The 15,720-nt window shown below is 37.9% G+C and overlaps 1 protein-coding gene across 3 annotated transcripts in view; it reads right to left on the reverse strand.

The window, feature by feature from the left end:
• nlgn3a (neuroligin 3a) overlaps positions 1-15,720 on the reverse strand; it is a 149,864-nt gene that overhangs the window by 44,003 nt on the left and 90,141 nt on the right. For all 3 annotated transcript variants that reach the window (XM_027154641.2, XM_047802044.1, XM_027154643.2), the window contains one exon: positions 11,314-11,499. In XM_027154641.2, coding sequence (XP_027010442.1) covers positions 11,314-11,499 — 186 coding nt within the window. The remainder of the gene's footprint in view (positions 1-11,313; positions 11,500-15,720) is intronic.

The following is a 15,720-nucleotide window of genomic DNA, read 5'->3' on the forward strand; positions in this document are numbered from 1 at the left end:
TTGCCAGATGTGTTTTTTGCTCCCTTTGTTTTCTCATGATACAACTGAGTAGCTGCGGGTTAACTGTCATGCTCAAAAGATTCTGAAATGAGAAGTTAGCTAATAAAAGTGACGTGACGTGACATACGGCTAAGTATTTTGACCCATACTCAGAATTCGTTCTCCACATTTAACCCATCCAAAGTACACACCATGAGCACACAACCGGAGCAGTGGGCAGCCATTTGTGAGCAGTTGTGAGCAGTTGGGGAGTTCGGCACCTTGCTCAAGGGCACCTCAGTCATGGCCGGCCCGAGACTCGAACCCGCAACCTTAGAGTTACGAGTCAAACTCTCCAACCATTAGGCCATGACTTCCCCAAGTTGATTGAATATAAACCAATACTTCTGGATAATAGTTTTAATTCTAACCCCATTGATAATTTAAATGATGTTATTTGCTAGGTTACTGCCTGCACCACAGGTCATGAAAATAAGCCATGCTGACAGTCAAATGCCATAATTGTGTCCTTGTATTATGGTCATGAAAATGGTTTCTGAATCAGTACATAAAAGAAAAGTATCTATCTATCTATCTATCTATCTATCTATCTATCTATCTATCTATCTATCTATCTATCTATCTATCTATCTATCTATCTATCTATCTATCTATCTATCTATCTATCTATCTATCTATCTATCTATCTATCTATCTGTCTGTTTGTTTATTTATTTATTTATTTATTTATAATTTTAATTTTTTTGGGTTTATTGGATGATGTATAAAAGCAAAGAAGAGTTAACATGAACACCAAAATCTATTCGGTCAACAGTCTCTTTTTCTGTCTTCAATCCTTTTTTCTTATCAAAGATAGAGCAGACACTAAATGTTTATTATTTGATTAATAGAATTTTTATTAAGAGAATTTTGTAAACAAAATCTGACTAGTCAAATATGAGCTTTGGAAAAAACAACCTTAATACAGTTTACTGGGTATCTGAGAACATAATTTTAATATTTGTTTATTTTAATATATATTTATCAGCTTCTGTTAAAGGTGTCAGGGGTAACAGAAGCTGGCAAATATATGTTCAAATAAACAAATATAAAAATGATGTTTTCACATACCCAGTAAACTGTATTAAGGTTGCTTTTTAACCTGTGCTTATTTATCGTCCTCACAGAGAGAAAGATCTCCATTAGCATTAGCACAGATTAAACACAGGTATCCTGCTTACATGCCAGTGTACAGCAGTCCATGCACTGTAATTCTGTGTGTTTTCAGTTGTACTGTAGTACAACATGTACAACTCATACTTGGTTTAAAAATGTTTTAAAAAGCACTAAAAATCGCAGTGCAGAGTTGTTGCAGTAACAGCACCGGGAAAGTCTGCTACAAAGCGGCTGCTTCCTGCTCTTTGTGCTACGCTTTATAGACTTGAGCGGCTGCAGCAAGGGTGCTGCAGAGTGATGGTTACAGTTTCTGAATGAACTATACTCCCACAGACTGGCAATCTGTCACTGCGTTGTTTCTGTGGAAGCTGAGTTCTAAGCTATACTACACCCAGGATATATGGTTCCTCTTTACACCGTACTCTTTCATTCTCTATCTGCCACCACAGCCTATTCTTCATGTAGTATGTTCTGTGACAATAACAGAGTATCTGCATATAGTGACAGGCAGCAACTTTACCTTCTGCTCATGCTTCACTGGTGTTTCTGAAATAGAAAAACTAATTCCCTTAATTTTGAAGTACACTTAACTATCATTGACTCTTTGGGGCAAAATGAAATATTTTAAAAAAAGAGAAAAAGTACTAATACAGCACTTAAAAACACTTTGTGTTGGATAGATAAAACTCCCTAAATATCTAGAACAAAAAATATCTAGAACATAGACAAATGTTTTAAACATTTCACCTTCCGAGACTATAGTAAAACAAACATAAAACTATTAAACCTATTTCCGAACATTTCTTTCTAAATTCAAGTTTGAAATTTTCATGTTCTGTTAGCTTGCTTGAATTAGCTTCTTTTAGAAATGTAAATGGATGCCCGATGACGCCTGAGATAGGCACAGGCTCCCCGTGACCCGAGAAGTTCGGATAAGCGGTAGAAAATGAGTGAGAGTGAGTGAGAAGTGTAAATGTTATGACTTGTGCATGGAATACAATTTCAAGTACGAAATGAGAAGTTTGAACAGTCTAATGTATTTAGCATAATCAGAAATACGTTTGGTTCACGTATAGTCAACATAATGTTCACTTGCAATCTTTTGCAGTGATGCAGCAGGATTGGAACTGACAGGAGATCGAGCAACAGAGTGGTAGTCTGTGAATGAGCGAGTGGAAAAGTTGCATTTAATGCAGTGGATTTTTACTTGAGGCCAGAGCAAGTGGCATCTGTAGACTTTCAGTACTCAGAACAACCTTTGTTTAGTCTCCATTTGGACTTGTCAACCACTAGAAATACAAACATTATAATGTGACAGAACCGTATACAGTACAGCCCAAAAGTTTGGACACACCTTCTCATTCAAAGAGTTTTCTTTATTTTCATGACTATGAAAATTGTAGATTCACACTGAAGGCATCAAAACTATGAATTAACACATGTGGAATTATATATACGTACATAACAAAAAAGTGTGAAACAACTGAAAATATGTCATATTCTAGGTTCTTCAAAGTAGCCACCTTTTGCTTTGATTACTGCTTTGCACACTCTTGGCATTCTCTTGATGAGCTTCAAGAGGTAGTCACCTGAAATGGTCTTCCAACAGTCTTGAAGGAGTTCCCAGAGATGCTTAGCACTTGTTGGCCCTTTTGCCCTCACTCTGCGGTCCAGCTCACCCCAAACCATCTCGATTGGGTTCAGGTCCGGTGACTGTGGAGGCCAGGTCATCTGGCACAGCACCCCATCACTCTCCTTCATGGTCAAATAGCCCTTACACAGCCTGGAGGTGTGTTTGGGGTCATTGTTCTGTTGAAAAGGTGGTGTGTCCAAACTTTTTGTCTGTACTGTACACCCTCACCAGACACTTAATACTGGGTAGAATCCCTTTTCTCATAGCAGCCTCAAATGTAATGGCATAAAATTTACCTGATTGTGGAACAGGATTGCTTTCCATATTTGTAAGCTCTTCGTTATGCTGAAAATTTCCCATTCTACCACATCCCAAAGATAATTTACTGGATTCAGATATCGTAACAATTAAATAAAGTGTCAAGTTCATGAAATGACTTTTTGACTTGGAATTTCATGCTTTAAGAAGCCAATATAAGAAGAGGTACACATTGTCAACAACACAATATATCTAAAAAAAAAAACAAACAAACACAATTCTGGTCTAATATCTGCATGTCACAGCACAAATCTGTTCCAAAGTAAAATATTTCCAATCTTCAAGGCTGTGTCCACGGAAGAATCAGATTCCTTGGGTGACAGAAGTGAAACCTGATCATTGTAACACATCTGCTACAGGGTTTGACATGTTGTGCTTTTTGAGATGCTCTTCTGCTCACTACAGTTCTAAAGATCGTTTATTTCAGTAGATTTTCTATCAGCTCAAACCTGTCTGGCCATTCTTCTCTGACCTCTCTCATCAACAAGGCGTTCCTGTTCTCCACTCACGTCTCTTGATTTTTTTCACGCATTGTTCTGCATAAACCTTAGAGACCTTTTGATTGCCTGTACACCTGCTCGTTCATGCAATGCATCAATTAGACGATCATGAAGCAAAAGTGCAATGCAAAAAAAACATATACATGTAAGGTAAGGTCATAGTCTTCTGGTAATGTTCACATCAAACATCGTGGAGACGATGGTTGCCATGGAGATAAAAAAAAAACTGGCTTTAGTATTTTATAAAGGGGCGATCTGTCATTTCACACACAACAGCTTCTAGAGTTGAATCCATGCCAACAAAAAACTGGTCTAAGAGAAAACCACCCATTAGTATTATAATACATTTTATACTTATTTTTTTCACATCATCAACTATAATTGATGGTTACAAACAGCTGGTACAAAGCTTGTCTTTTTAATAAATACAATTGGAATAGGATGAGATTTATTTCTAGACATGTCTGTTAATAAGTAACGTTGCTGGAGGACGCTTGCAGTAATTATGATGGACTCACATCAGATAAGCAATCTCTGTAAGTCACAAACACGGGAGTGTCTTTATGATGAATGCATTATAACTTGTCACACTAAGAACTCCATGTGTACCACCTACACCTCACTTTAATACAAGCTGTAGTTTTGGCCTTTATTAAAAGCTCTTGTTGTAGAGCTCTTGATGTAGATCATTAGTACTGTAGCTTTACTTCACTGACAAATCCTTTTAAACATTGTCTATATTTTATTGTTGTGTTTTCCAATTTAGGATCTGTGCTTCCTGCTGTGTATTTTTGTTAAAAAAAATAACAAATAAATAAATAAATAAACAAACAAACAAATACATAAATAAAAACAAAAAACGTTCAACAAAATATAAATGAATCTTTATAAACATGCTTATTCAGACCATATGTATTATCTGGGGTTATTTCTAATAGGCTTTTTATAGTAGGTAAAGTACAATGCAATTTTTTCAGATGTGTGCATGTGCAAGTTTGGTCAGGATTAAAATCTGAGAAATACTATTGAATTGCATTATTGAATAATTGCATTATTCCTTCTATGAACCGTCAACTGTAAATATCACTTTGTATATTTACTAATTATCATAGTGTGATAATTAGCTAAAGGCAGATGTTCTATGTACATTACATGTGTTGCATTGCATGTAAGAATGTTTACTTCGACCGTCCCTGTTAAATAAATGAGCCAACAAACAAAAAAGCACAACGTAAAACCTGGAAGGCTTTACTTTGCAGGCAGACACCGGCCGTGGCAACACGGCTCTTTATAAGTCTGACACCGCTGAGATGAGGGTATTCAACAATAGATTTGTCTCTTGCCAGAAAATATGATATTTCCACAACAATGGCTTTTAGCCCTATTCAATAAAATAATCAGTGACTGTACAGGGAGTGCTTGATTCACATTTATTTCTTTTTCTTTTCATGATATCGGTTGACATTTACTGGCGGCACGGCTGTAGCGATAGGAGGCTGTTATGATACCTGCATAATAAAGTATGATCTCGAAATATTTACTCAAGCTGCAGTCATCTATAACTTGGCCTGGCTTTAGTCCTGCGGGTTTCTTTTCAGAGGAAGTGGACCAGAAAGAGAATGCCAGACCTTTTGAATTTCCATAGGTCAAACGCAACCAGTTGCCTTAGAGATGAAGTACTGATGCGTTTTGTCTCCTCCCCCCACACTTTTTTGTGCAATACATTTTAACCTACTTTTAATGGGGTCACACAAGCAGTCAATATCACCAGAAGTGGGAAAAAAACATAGCCCTAGGCTCCAAGATTTCGTTTAACATTGTAGGTAAGCATTATTTAGTAGTATGTGTGTGTGTGTGTGTGTGTGTGTACAACCCTTTGCATGCTTAAAGTCAGTCCCAAGATCCTGATACATGTAGCTTCAATTTAAACGTGACATTGTAGCCTGAATCACAAAACCCACCTACACCTCAGTATTGTATGGTGAAAATACAGAGACTAAAGGATGTAGAATTTACTGCTGAAAGCTTTGTGGTCTTGCTGTTTAACACACTCAGCTCTACTAAAAACGCACGCTGTCAGGTATAAAAATACCACTGATACAATTTCCCATTGCTCTGTTAGAGCTTTCGTTATCATCTTTTGCATAAACGTTTAGCCATGTTATCGTCGGCTAGTAAAAAGCATTAAAATGCAAATCGAGTAATGTGAATAATTTTATGCCGTATATAGAAAACGGTTAAAAGGATACGATTACAATTCTTGATTGTGTACATGTGGAACTGAGCAATGAGGAATTGAGCAAAGCTACATGACAGCCTGAATGAAAACAATACTTTAATAATTCAAAAAGAAACGCAGTGCTTGAATGCAGTTTTCTGAAGAGTATGCATCTTCAAGTAGAAGATTATAAAAATGTCCCAACTTTACGATATGCATTAGAGAAAACTGATGATGCCAGGTATCTTAAAGTGGGCTCAAAACACTAAATGCAAATAATCTCATTTAAAAGCTAGGCTGAAGCTATAACCCATGGGGAGATGTTTCTAGAACTGCCACGGTAGCTTCTCCATCTGTCCTTTTGCAAATACTGTAACCTAAACAACTGTGTCTTATTAGCACAAGACATGCTATCTTAAGGTATGTTCCTCAAGTGTTATGAGGTTATGGTTCTTCTGGGTGATTTGTTACTGTATCATAGTGTATTCCCATGCACTATTGTGTTTCATGACATTTTCATCTAAAACACTAAACTCCGTCTTTACATTGGTCGTGTTTAAACAGGAGGCTCATTTTCTTAATGACATTAAAGTGCTTCGAGGCACAAAGCTCACTGCACTCATGGCATCCTCCTAATAAAACCAGCCCAGTTCAAGCAGGCACATTTATGGTCCTCAATAACCCTAAAGTCTTAATAAAAATGAAAGCTGACATGGTCACATGGACTCCTCCAACGACTAAGCCTTCTGTTCTTAATGTATGAGGCATTCCATTAAAAGGGGGACACCTCCTCACAAGCAGAGCTTTTAGGCTGATTAGTTACTGGAAAGGGGAAAAAATAGCAACGACCTTCACTGGCAATGCTGGTAGCCCACATCCTTGCTGACCTAATAAGCATGTACAGCTAAACCTGCTGGTGTTTAGTATTCCAGAGGTGTGTGCTGGAGCCATCTCTCATTCAACATCATAATTGTTATGAAGAGAGTGGAACAGAAAAAAACCCTCTAATATCTGTGCTCAATTAGAGCAAGCCATGATGCCAAATGGATAGTAACATATGAGATATCTAATGTCTTAGAGAAGTGCTCTCTCATTCTCTCTCTCCTTCCGTTTTGCCACTGATGCTTAGAAAAGATATAAAAAAAGGGAAAGGAGAACACAATCTTCTCAGACTGTACGGGTGCATCTGTTGAATCCCATTAAAGCAGTAAGTCACATACAACCCTCCAGTTCCTGCCACTAATGACCCATTTAAGCCTGGTTCCTCTCATCAGGGCAATGTGATTATAATACCAAGAAAGAGCTGAGATCTAATGCAGAATCTTGTGCTCTTCTTTGTCTTAACATTGTTGATCTTTGCATGAAAGTTCAACACAGGCAATAAAAATGAGCCAGATTATTACCCTTAAACTAGGATTTAGACAAAGGATGAAGAGTCATGTGTTTTAGTGGACTGAAAGCTGGAAACAGCAGGATACCTGTGCTGAGGAGCCACACTGTGTGGAAGAGACAGGTCACAGTGGCCTCATTAACACCATCATGCACACACACATACTGGACAAATAAGCAGCGCCCTCAATCTCACACAACCCACATGGCTCTGTGTGACTGAACCTGGCTTTCTGTTTGCTGATTTGATCCATGGTATTTGCTGCTGATGGGATTCAGGAAAAAGTGTATTCCTGTGCATTGGGGTGAAAATAACTCTTGATCACTGTCTTGTTGGTGCCTTTCTCATTTAACGTGCTCTGTTGTGGTTGTTATTTAATGATAATATTACCCGCAACTTAAAAAGAACAGCATCTCACAACACCAACATAACCTTACAAAGTAATGAATTAGCTATAAGAGAGTTGTAATGATGCAGCTTTTGCTTTTTAATGACACTTGTTTTTGATGTTGTACAAAAGAGTACTGTCTACTTAGAAGTAAATGCATGAAGCACAGCATTAGCAAATAGAAGCAGGAGGATCAAGGTGTTGTCAGAAAAAAAAGAAGATTTAAACTGAGTGATGGAAGAAAGGGAAGGATAGCCTCAGAGGGAGATGCACTACATGACCTGCAACCTAATGTGGACCAGAGGTTCTGTGTGTACCACTGCTGGTGCCGAGTCTAATTAAGAAGTACTGTAAGAGGTCAGGTGAAAATCAACATCAGCAGTTTGTACAAGTTTGCAAGAGTCAAAGCCCACAAGAATACACACTCAGTTGCCAGTTTAACAGCTACACAGCTTGTATCTATTTTTTAGGTTTATATTAGCTAGAATCACTTAATTTTCACTATTCCACATCCATTGAAAAGAGACCATTACAGGACCACCATTGACCAGATATGATTTTCATTGTAGTAGAAACACTGACATGGCGTGTTTTTCCTGACTTTTTAAACTACTTCTAAGTTGACAAAAGTCCACCAACCAAATCTCTCACGCTAATAGTGTTTCTGTAGCCAGAAGCTTCAGTCATTGTGCATGAAAGTTCAATAAGACTGATGTGCTGAATGTAGCTGAGAATAGCTCATCTCCCTAATGCATATGTATAATTGGTCATATGTTACAATTGGAACTTTGCTGGCAGTTTCTTTTGATGCTGGCCGCTTTTCAACCCAACTAAGCAGGAAACACATCTGAGTCCCCCTGTTTAATCTGTTGATCTGGGCTTTCAATAGATTCAGGTGTGGTTTCTGCTTGGTTGGACTGAAAACCCACACTGGCTTTCTGAATGTGATTGGATACCCCTGCTGTAGTATTACCTACAAAGTGATCTATATGGAAAAACAGCCAATGACACAGATGTACTGTACCTGATAATAGGTACAGTATGTGGTATGTAGTAGGGTAGGTGGTAAAGCATGTGGTAACTTAGTGGTGGGCTACCAATCAGAAGGTTATAAGTTTAACCCCAGGTCCACCAAGCTGCCACTGTTAGGCCCCTGAGCAAGACCCTTAACCCTCAGTTATATAAAAAGGAAACGATGAAAGTCACTCTGGATAAGGGTGTCTGTCAAATGTTGTAAATGTAATAGATGGATGTAAATAACTGCCAAAAGACATCAATTATTTCTCGAGGAATGGTGTACACATGTATTACTGTACATCAGTCTTCTGCTACATTTGATTTTGGGTAGAATTTTCCCATGAATCATGTCTCGTGTCCTTATATCAGCTGTTTCGATTCGTCTGTTTAGATACGATTCATCTGCTACTGAGAAGTTGAGAGAAACTACAAAAAGCAGAGTGTATATTTTCCATCTAAAACGATGATGCAGTCATTTAGGTGGTATTTTGTTGCTGTTTGGAAAGCATTAAAATGACTTTGAATCACGCTACAAATGTTATGTGGTCATATGCTTCCCAAAACACCTCTGATGATGATGGGTTTAGAAACTGTCTCTGAGACAAGATGGATCCCATTCATAACTCTATCTAGTGATGTTGACTGAGAACTGGATCATGTTGCCAGGTGTGAAATTCATTTCTTATTGAACATATATCTCCTCATCTGCTGTAAATTGTGTCCCAAATGTCTTCATAAACAAGAGAAATAAATATTTTTTAATAAACAAAATGTCCTGTAGACATTTGCCATTTCTTTCAACATATACACGAGGTTGTCTCTCCCAGCCATGATGAACTCATCTTAACACATTTAGTTTTATGGATGTAATTTCACTTCAAATGCACCCTTTCCTTGTGAACTAGGACATTCTGTTATTTCAAGGTTTTTTTTTTATTAAAAAAGTATATAACATTTAAAATACAGTAGTTCAGCAATTATATTTGACACTGACTCACTGCTGGTAAAGGGCACCAATCTGATATGCAGTATAAACACAGTAGTCATGAAAATCCATCACGTCCGTTCATTCTGTGAACATATGGCATGCTTCGAACCATGTTAGCAGCACGCACAACATCGCTTATTATGCTAACCAAAACCTATGCTGAAGTTGTAGCTGCAGAATCTTTGCTTCCTACAAGGTTAGGACGTGCACACCACAGGCGTTCACTTGCTTGGTATTCCCCTCAGCTGCTTCGGCCCTGTTTGGCAGGCCACTTCACACCCTATCCTTCATTTGATGACTAAGATCACAGCTTTAAGGATGAACGTTGAGATGTCTGATTGATATTGGTAGCACTCGCTACCAGAGCCCTTTTTCATGACAGAGGGCTTCCTGTTTCAATTTTCTAGGATCTCACTTTTTTTTTTTTAATCTCATCAACCCAAGCAGGGCACACATTTCTATTCAAGGGAAATATCAGCATCAGTAATATCCAATTTACTGAAAGGGGAAAGAGAGCGGGTCGAGGTTGCTGTATAGTACCACGCTACACCAAGCATGGCATAGTGGTGTATGAATAAAAAATTTATGGCTAGAAAATAATAAAATAGATGGAATATAAATCCAAAAAAGCAGTCACATTCATTTAAGGAAATCAAGGCAATTAGCAACGCTTTGATGCGAAATCGGAGGAGCACAGAAAACGTTTCAAAATAAGACGCAAAGTGAAATTGTCAAAATGACCTCATTTCAGTTTGATCCTCTATCTTCTTTCAGTAAAGAAATACAGAGACTGTGGCTTACTTTGATGTTCTTTAAAGCAGCAGTTAGAAGTCGCTAGTTATCAGGTCAAGAGGTAGTTATCTGTACCACAGATGAAAACCAAGATAACCTTATATGAAAAATATGTTTTAGAATTGAAATTTCTGCTGCATCCCATATTTTAAACTGCGAACAGGTCTTATAGTTTTCATGCTGTAGCTTTTATTCTGTTTAAACAGTTAGGCCTAAAACTCATACATATGTAATACAATAAAAAGGGAATTATACTGAAGGCCAACTGTAGCTAACATGCTCACATGTTGCAATTCACAATTACTGTAGTTTTACAGAACAAGGTGCAAGTAATAAAAACCCTGTGCAAAAGAATTTGTCCTAACTGAATTTAAAACACTAATTTCGAGACCTCCAAAAACATGTGGCCTTGGTTTATATCAAACACAATGATGCACCACACTGCCATGACAATCCATCCAACCTTGGTAAAAGCCAGAGAAAAACTGTCACGACTTTATGACTGCATAAATACCTAGCACTGTGTGTTAATTTGCACGGTCTGCTTGCAATTCTCACTCAGAGAATGACCCATAATAGCTGGCATCAGTTAAAAGCATTTTGGCAGAGTTTAAAACCAAACTGCCAACGGGCGACTGTAAGCATGTTAAAAAAAAACAACAACATAAAAACACAGCACATTTGAGTGTATGCCATTAGGCTTACCCATTAGAAATTTGAATTTGAGCAAACAGCACATTGAACAATCTAACGCTTCTTTGCAGGTGCTTACAGAAAAATGGAAATGTTAATGGTTAAATTTGGCACCGGCGAAGACGTCTTTTTTCTTTCGAACTTTTCATTTACAAAAGATAGATTGCTGATAGACTTTGAGGATTAGAGATTTATCTCAGAGTAGCAGAATGTTCCTTTACCTTCTGAGTGATGGGACAAGGTTAACAGGCTCACACACGAAGCTCCGATGCCTGATCCGAAGACTGTGATGCGGTTCGAATCGCCACCGAAGTAGCCAATGTTCTCGCTGATCCAGCGCAAGGCCTGGATCTGATCCAGGAGGCCGTAATTACCTTTAGCGGCCTGGTCACCTGTGCTCAGGAAGCCTGGAACACAACAATGACAAAACACTTCCTTTAATGGACTGGTGTATGTGTGGTATTATGAGCTATTCCGATATATGTGGATTGTATGGAAATTTAAGTGATCATAAAAATATAGCTTAAAGATATAGTCAGTGATTTTGAATGTAGATCATTGTTTTGGAATTGAAAAAACATACAGTATTTACAGTGTACAGCATTTAAAAACATACAGTTATTCCTGTCAGCATTCTCTCCAAAACACATGTAGACTAGAACGGCTGAAAGGCAAAAGGTGGATCTGTCTGAACTGACAAGCCACATGGCTACCAGGCAAGCAGAGATATCTCATTGTCCTGATTGGTTGGACATTTGTGGTCCACATCAAATGATTTTTTTTTTCCTCCTGTTTACAGATCACCACAGAGCCACAAAGGCTGTACTTTTTCTTTTATACAGATACCTTTGAGTCTTCTGGAATGTGAGAACTTTGGCATGTATTAAAAAAATGTTCCAGAATCAATCACTAAATTTAAAGTATTATTTTTCTGTCAAAATGCAGCAGTGGGGGCAAAACATTCCAATTATTTAAGAACCAATGAGGAATGGCTTTGAGAACGGCTTTGAATGGAATCGTTCGCTATTCAGAGGTGTTTTCAATTGACATAACTGCACATAACTGTGACTGCAAAAAAAAAAAAAAAAAAAAAAAAATAAAGAAAAGAGACGGATAACAAACTAATCAAAGACTAGCATGCCTTTAGCATGACTACACTATATTAAACAGTGCTACTTAGTAGTGTAAGTAAAGAATAAAACCTGTTAACATACGCTGTTACAGGAAAAACAGAGTGTGACTCAGCCAAACCACAGTTGCCGTTTCTACCCTGAAGCTTAATACAGTATATAGAACGTCCTGATTTATTTTATATTATAGCACAAAGGAAAGCGCTGACACTTGAGACTCCTTCCAAAAATGCTACACAAATCCCTTCACGAAAGCCTCAGCATTCCAACAAATATACAAATCTCTGCATGTTAATAAAAATCTTGAAGCTTGAATTACTGTCCAGTCTGCTGTTATGAAAATTAAAAAAATTAATAAAAAAATCTTATGACTAAAAAGATCTGAACAGTCATAAGTGCTGCTGTAGAGAACAAAAAATAGCAGACTAAGAAAAATCTGTAGATAAAGTCTGTGTTTACAGTCACAGTGTATAATAAGTGGTATAAAAGACATGTACTGCATACTTGAGGAAAACATGAATCAGTCAATTTGACAACCAGCTGTGTACAATTTAATCATAAGAGTTGATGATTTATGATTATGAAATGGCAAGGTTTGTATCACAAGAGCTCTACAATGTTGAGAATGTTATAGGAAACCGATTTAAATACAAACTAGTTAATCACACTTCAATCAAAGCTATTGACATGCAATAATGGGACTTACATGTCTTCAAAACCTCTGTCAATGAAACCCTCTATCGTGATAAAGCAGCCTTCTACTGGGCATTTTTATCTCAATGATCATTTCAGGCTCTAAAAATGATAGCAGCTTGTGCCATTTTCTCACCCACTGGGCTCCAAGCTGAATATAGACACCAGGTTCAATAAAATTGCGACTAATGTGTTGTGACTATGAAGCCAAAACAGGCTGTTAACATGTGTGGATATCAAGTGACATGTTTATAGTAAAATTGATTTGCATATCAAATCCCTGGAGAGTCCTTATTAACACAGCTGATAAGAAATACATTTCCTGATACGCGTTCAGCGTTTATTCCATTCACAACCTTAGCTGAAGATTTTAGTTTTGACAACAAAGCAGCTTGTGGATGAGTCTTCAAAGTGCAGGGCTGGCGTTATCATCTAACAGAGACATAGTGTGTGTATCTCCATAGGTCACAGATGACTGAATGATTATTAACGTTCCCAGACTCTGATTCTGAGCTCAAATACAATGGTTTTGTTGACGGCTTAATCTCTGTCAAACATTTTAACACAACTCATAATCTGGACAGCAAAGAAAAGCCTGGAACATTGACACATCAGGCTGAACAGGTACGGAGATACACAAGACACACAGGAAATCTGCTAGAAGGGTAAAAACAGGAAGATTGTCCTCATTTTATCAGCAGTAAATCTATTAAAAAGCATGTAATTGATTAGCACATCAAATAGAGCTTGCTTCTTTACCAAAACCATTCTTCCAGAATGTAGGGGAACATGTTAACATAAAAAAAAGAACCTTCAAAACAAACTTTTCTGTACTCCCCGTGGGCATTGGCTGACATTTTGTGTTTTATAAATCTGTGTATTTTTCATGCTATTTTTCTGCTGCATGTAAAATGAATTTGTTTCAAAATCTGTATTAAAAACTTCTTCTCTGATATCAGATACCACATGGCAAAGCTTAAACCTTTTAAATTTGGCCCCCGTTCTTCTTTGAGCATCTCTAGGGAGCTTGTTAGATGCACCACAAGTCGGATATCGGCCAAATAAGGTCATATGAAGATGAGTGGGATCTTGTATGAAATAAATTCACCACTGATCAATAATTGTGGTTGTTAAAGGTACTAAAACAGTTGCACATTCTGCTGTGATAGCGCATGGGAGGCTGAGTTAAATACAGAGCCCTGCTGCTGAGAGAAACAGGGCAGAAAGCAAATGGATCAACAGATGGTCTACTTTAGAGCTCCCAAAGGATGACAGAGTAGTGAGGATGCGTGCTTGAGAGGCCAGCAAAGGAGCTTTCTCCAAAATCCACAGAATACTCAGATAGCTGTACCTAATAGCTGCAGCCAGAACCTGGATTGGGAAGTTCTATAGGATCCTGGTATTGCTGAATTTGATCCATGTCACCTGGAGACGCAAACCATTTAGGTTTTTTAATATCCCTTGTGTTTCGATAAGAATAAGCAAAAGTGGCAAATTTCTTGGAAACTGAGTGACAAGATTCAGCAGAAATTTATTCGTAGTTCCATAAGTTGCATCCAGCCATGACCATAGCAGAGATGTGCAGAGGTACACAGCTGTAAATGACTGCCAGTTTTGTAACACACGCAGCATTTCATATTTACTTGCTATTTTCCACAAAAACAGCATGTGCTTGTGTCTGAATGGATATGACTGTTTTTAGCTGTAAACAGATTTAACAAAAATAGTATTTTTTTAAAAAAGTGCATAAAAAGGTAAACCTACTCACACAGTAGATTTGACTTTTTTGTTAGGGCTCTCCAGGTACTAACCCGGATTATATCCAAAATACATAAAACCACAGCTGCCCAACTCACTACAGCATTAAATGCGGATCTCAACTCAAAACCCTTCGTCAGGAGCTCTACAGGGTCAATATTCTATGTCTGGCTTTATTAGCCAAACCTTCACCATGGTCTGGCTGCTACAGTATAGCCAAACCTTCACCATGGTCTAGCTATAGCCAAACCTTTGGTCAATTGTGCCAAACATTGGTGCCAGCAGCAGAAATCTTGGGCCATGGACAATGGGAACCATGAATTGCTTTTTTGATGAGCCCACCTTCATTGTTTTCCATACATCTGAGAAAGTTAAGGTGTGGAGAGGCCCCACAGAAGCTTACAACCCAGACTATTACAGTACAGTACATGCCCATAGTGATGTCATACAATATCATGGCATTTCATAGACTAATTACTTGTGCCAGATAGGAGCACCACTACTAAGAACTACGAAACCCAGAGTCCACCTGGTCCTCCAGAAACATTTCCCATGACCTTTACAGTCATCAGATCTGGTTATTATTGAGCATTTTTAGGGTGTTTTGGAGTTTTTAGGGTGTTACAAGAGGTATGGCTCAAAATCCCTCTGGCCACTGTGCAGGACTTCTCTCTCTCTTATGTTTATGTGGTTTTATCTGTAAAAAGGAGGTCTAACACCATACTAATAAATTACTGTAGTCTAAAACAGGGTTCAGTTTTATTTCTCAACCCCCCGTATCTGTCTGTGTGTGTGTGTGTGTTTGTCTATCAGTCTGTCTTTTGCTTTACACAACCTAAGAAATTGTATCTTAAAAAATATTGTTTCTCACAACTAAATAGATAGACATCTATCTAAACGTCTACCATGATGTCAGAACTTCTGTAAGTCAAGAATAAGAATAAGTCGAATACATGCAGACAAGTAGAATGAGTGAGAAAAGGACTGGTCAACTTTTCCTCACACTTATTTGTAGCATCACAAGCAGGTTAAAATCGGCCTGAACCT

This window comes from Tachysurus fulvidraco, chromosome 17 (assembly GCF_022655615.1).
Source record: "Tachysurus fulvidraco isolate hzauxx_2018 chromosome 17, HZAU_PFXX_2.0, whole genome shotgun sequence".
NCBI lineage: Eukaryota > Metazoa > Chordata > Actinopteri > Siluriformes > Bagridae > Tachysurus > Tachysurus fulvidraco.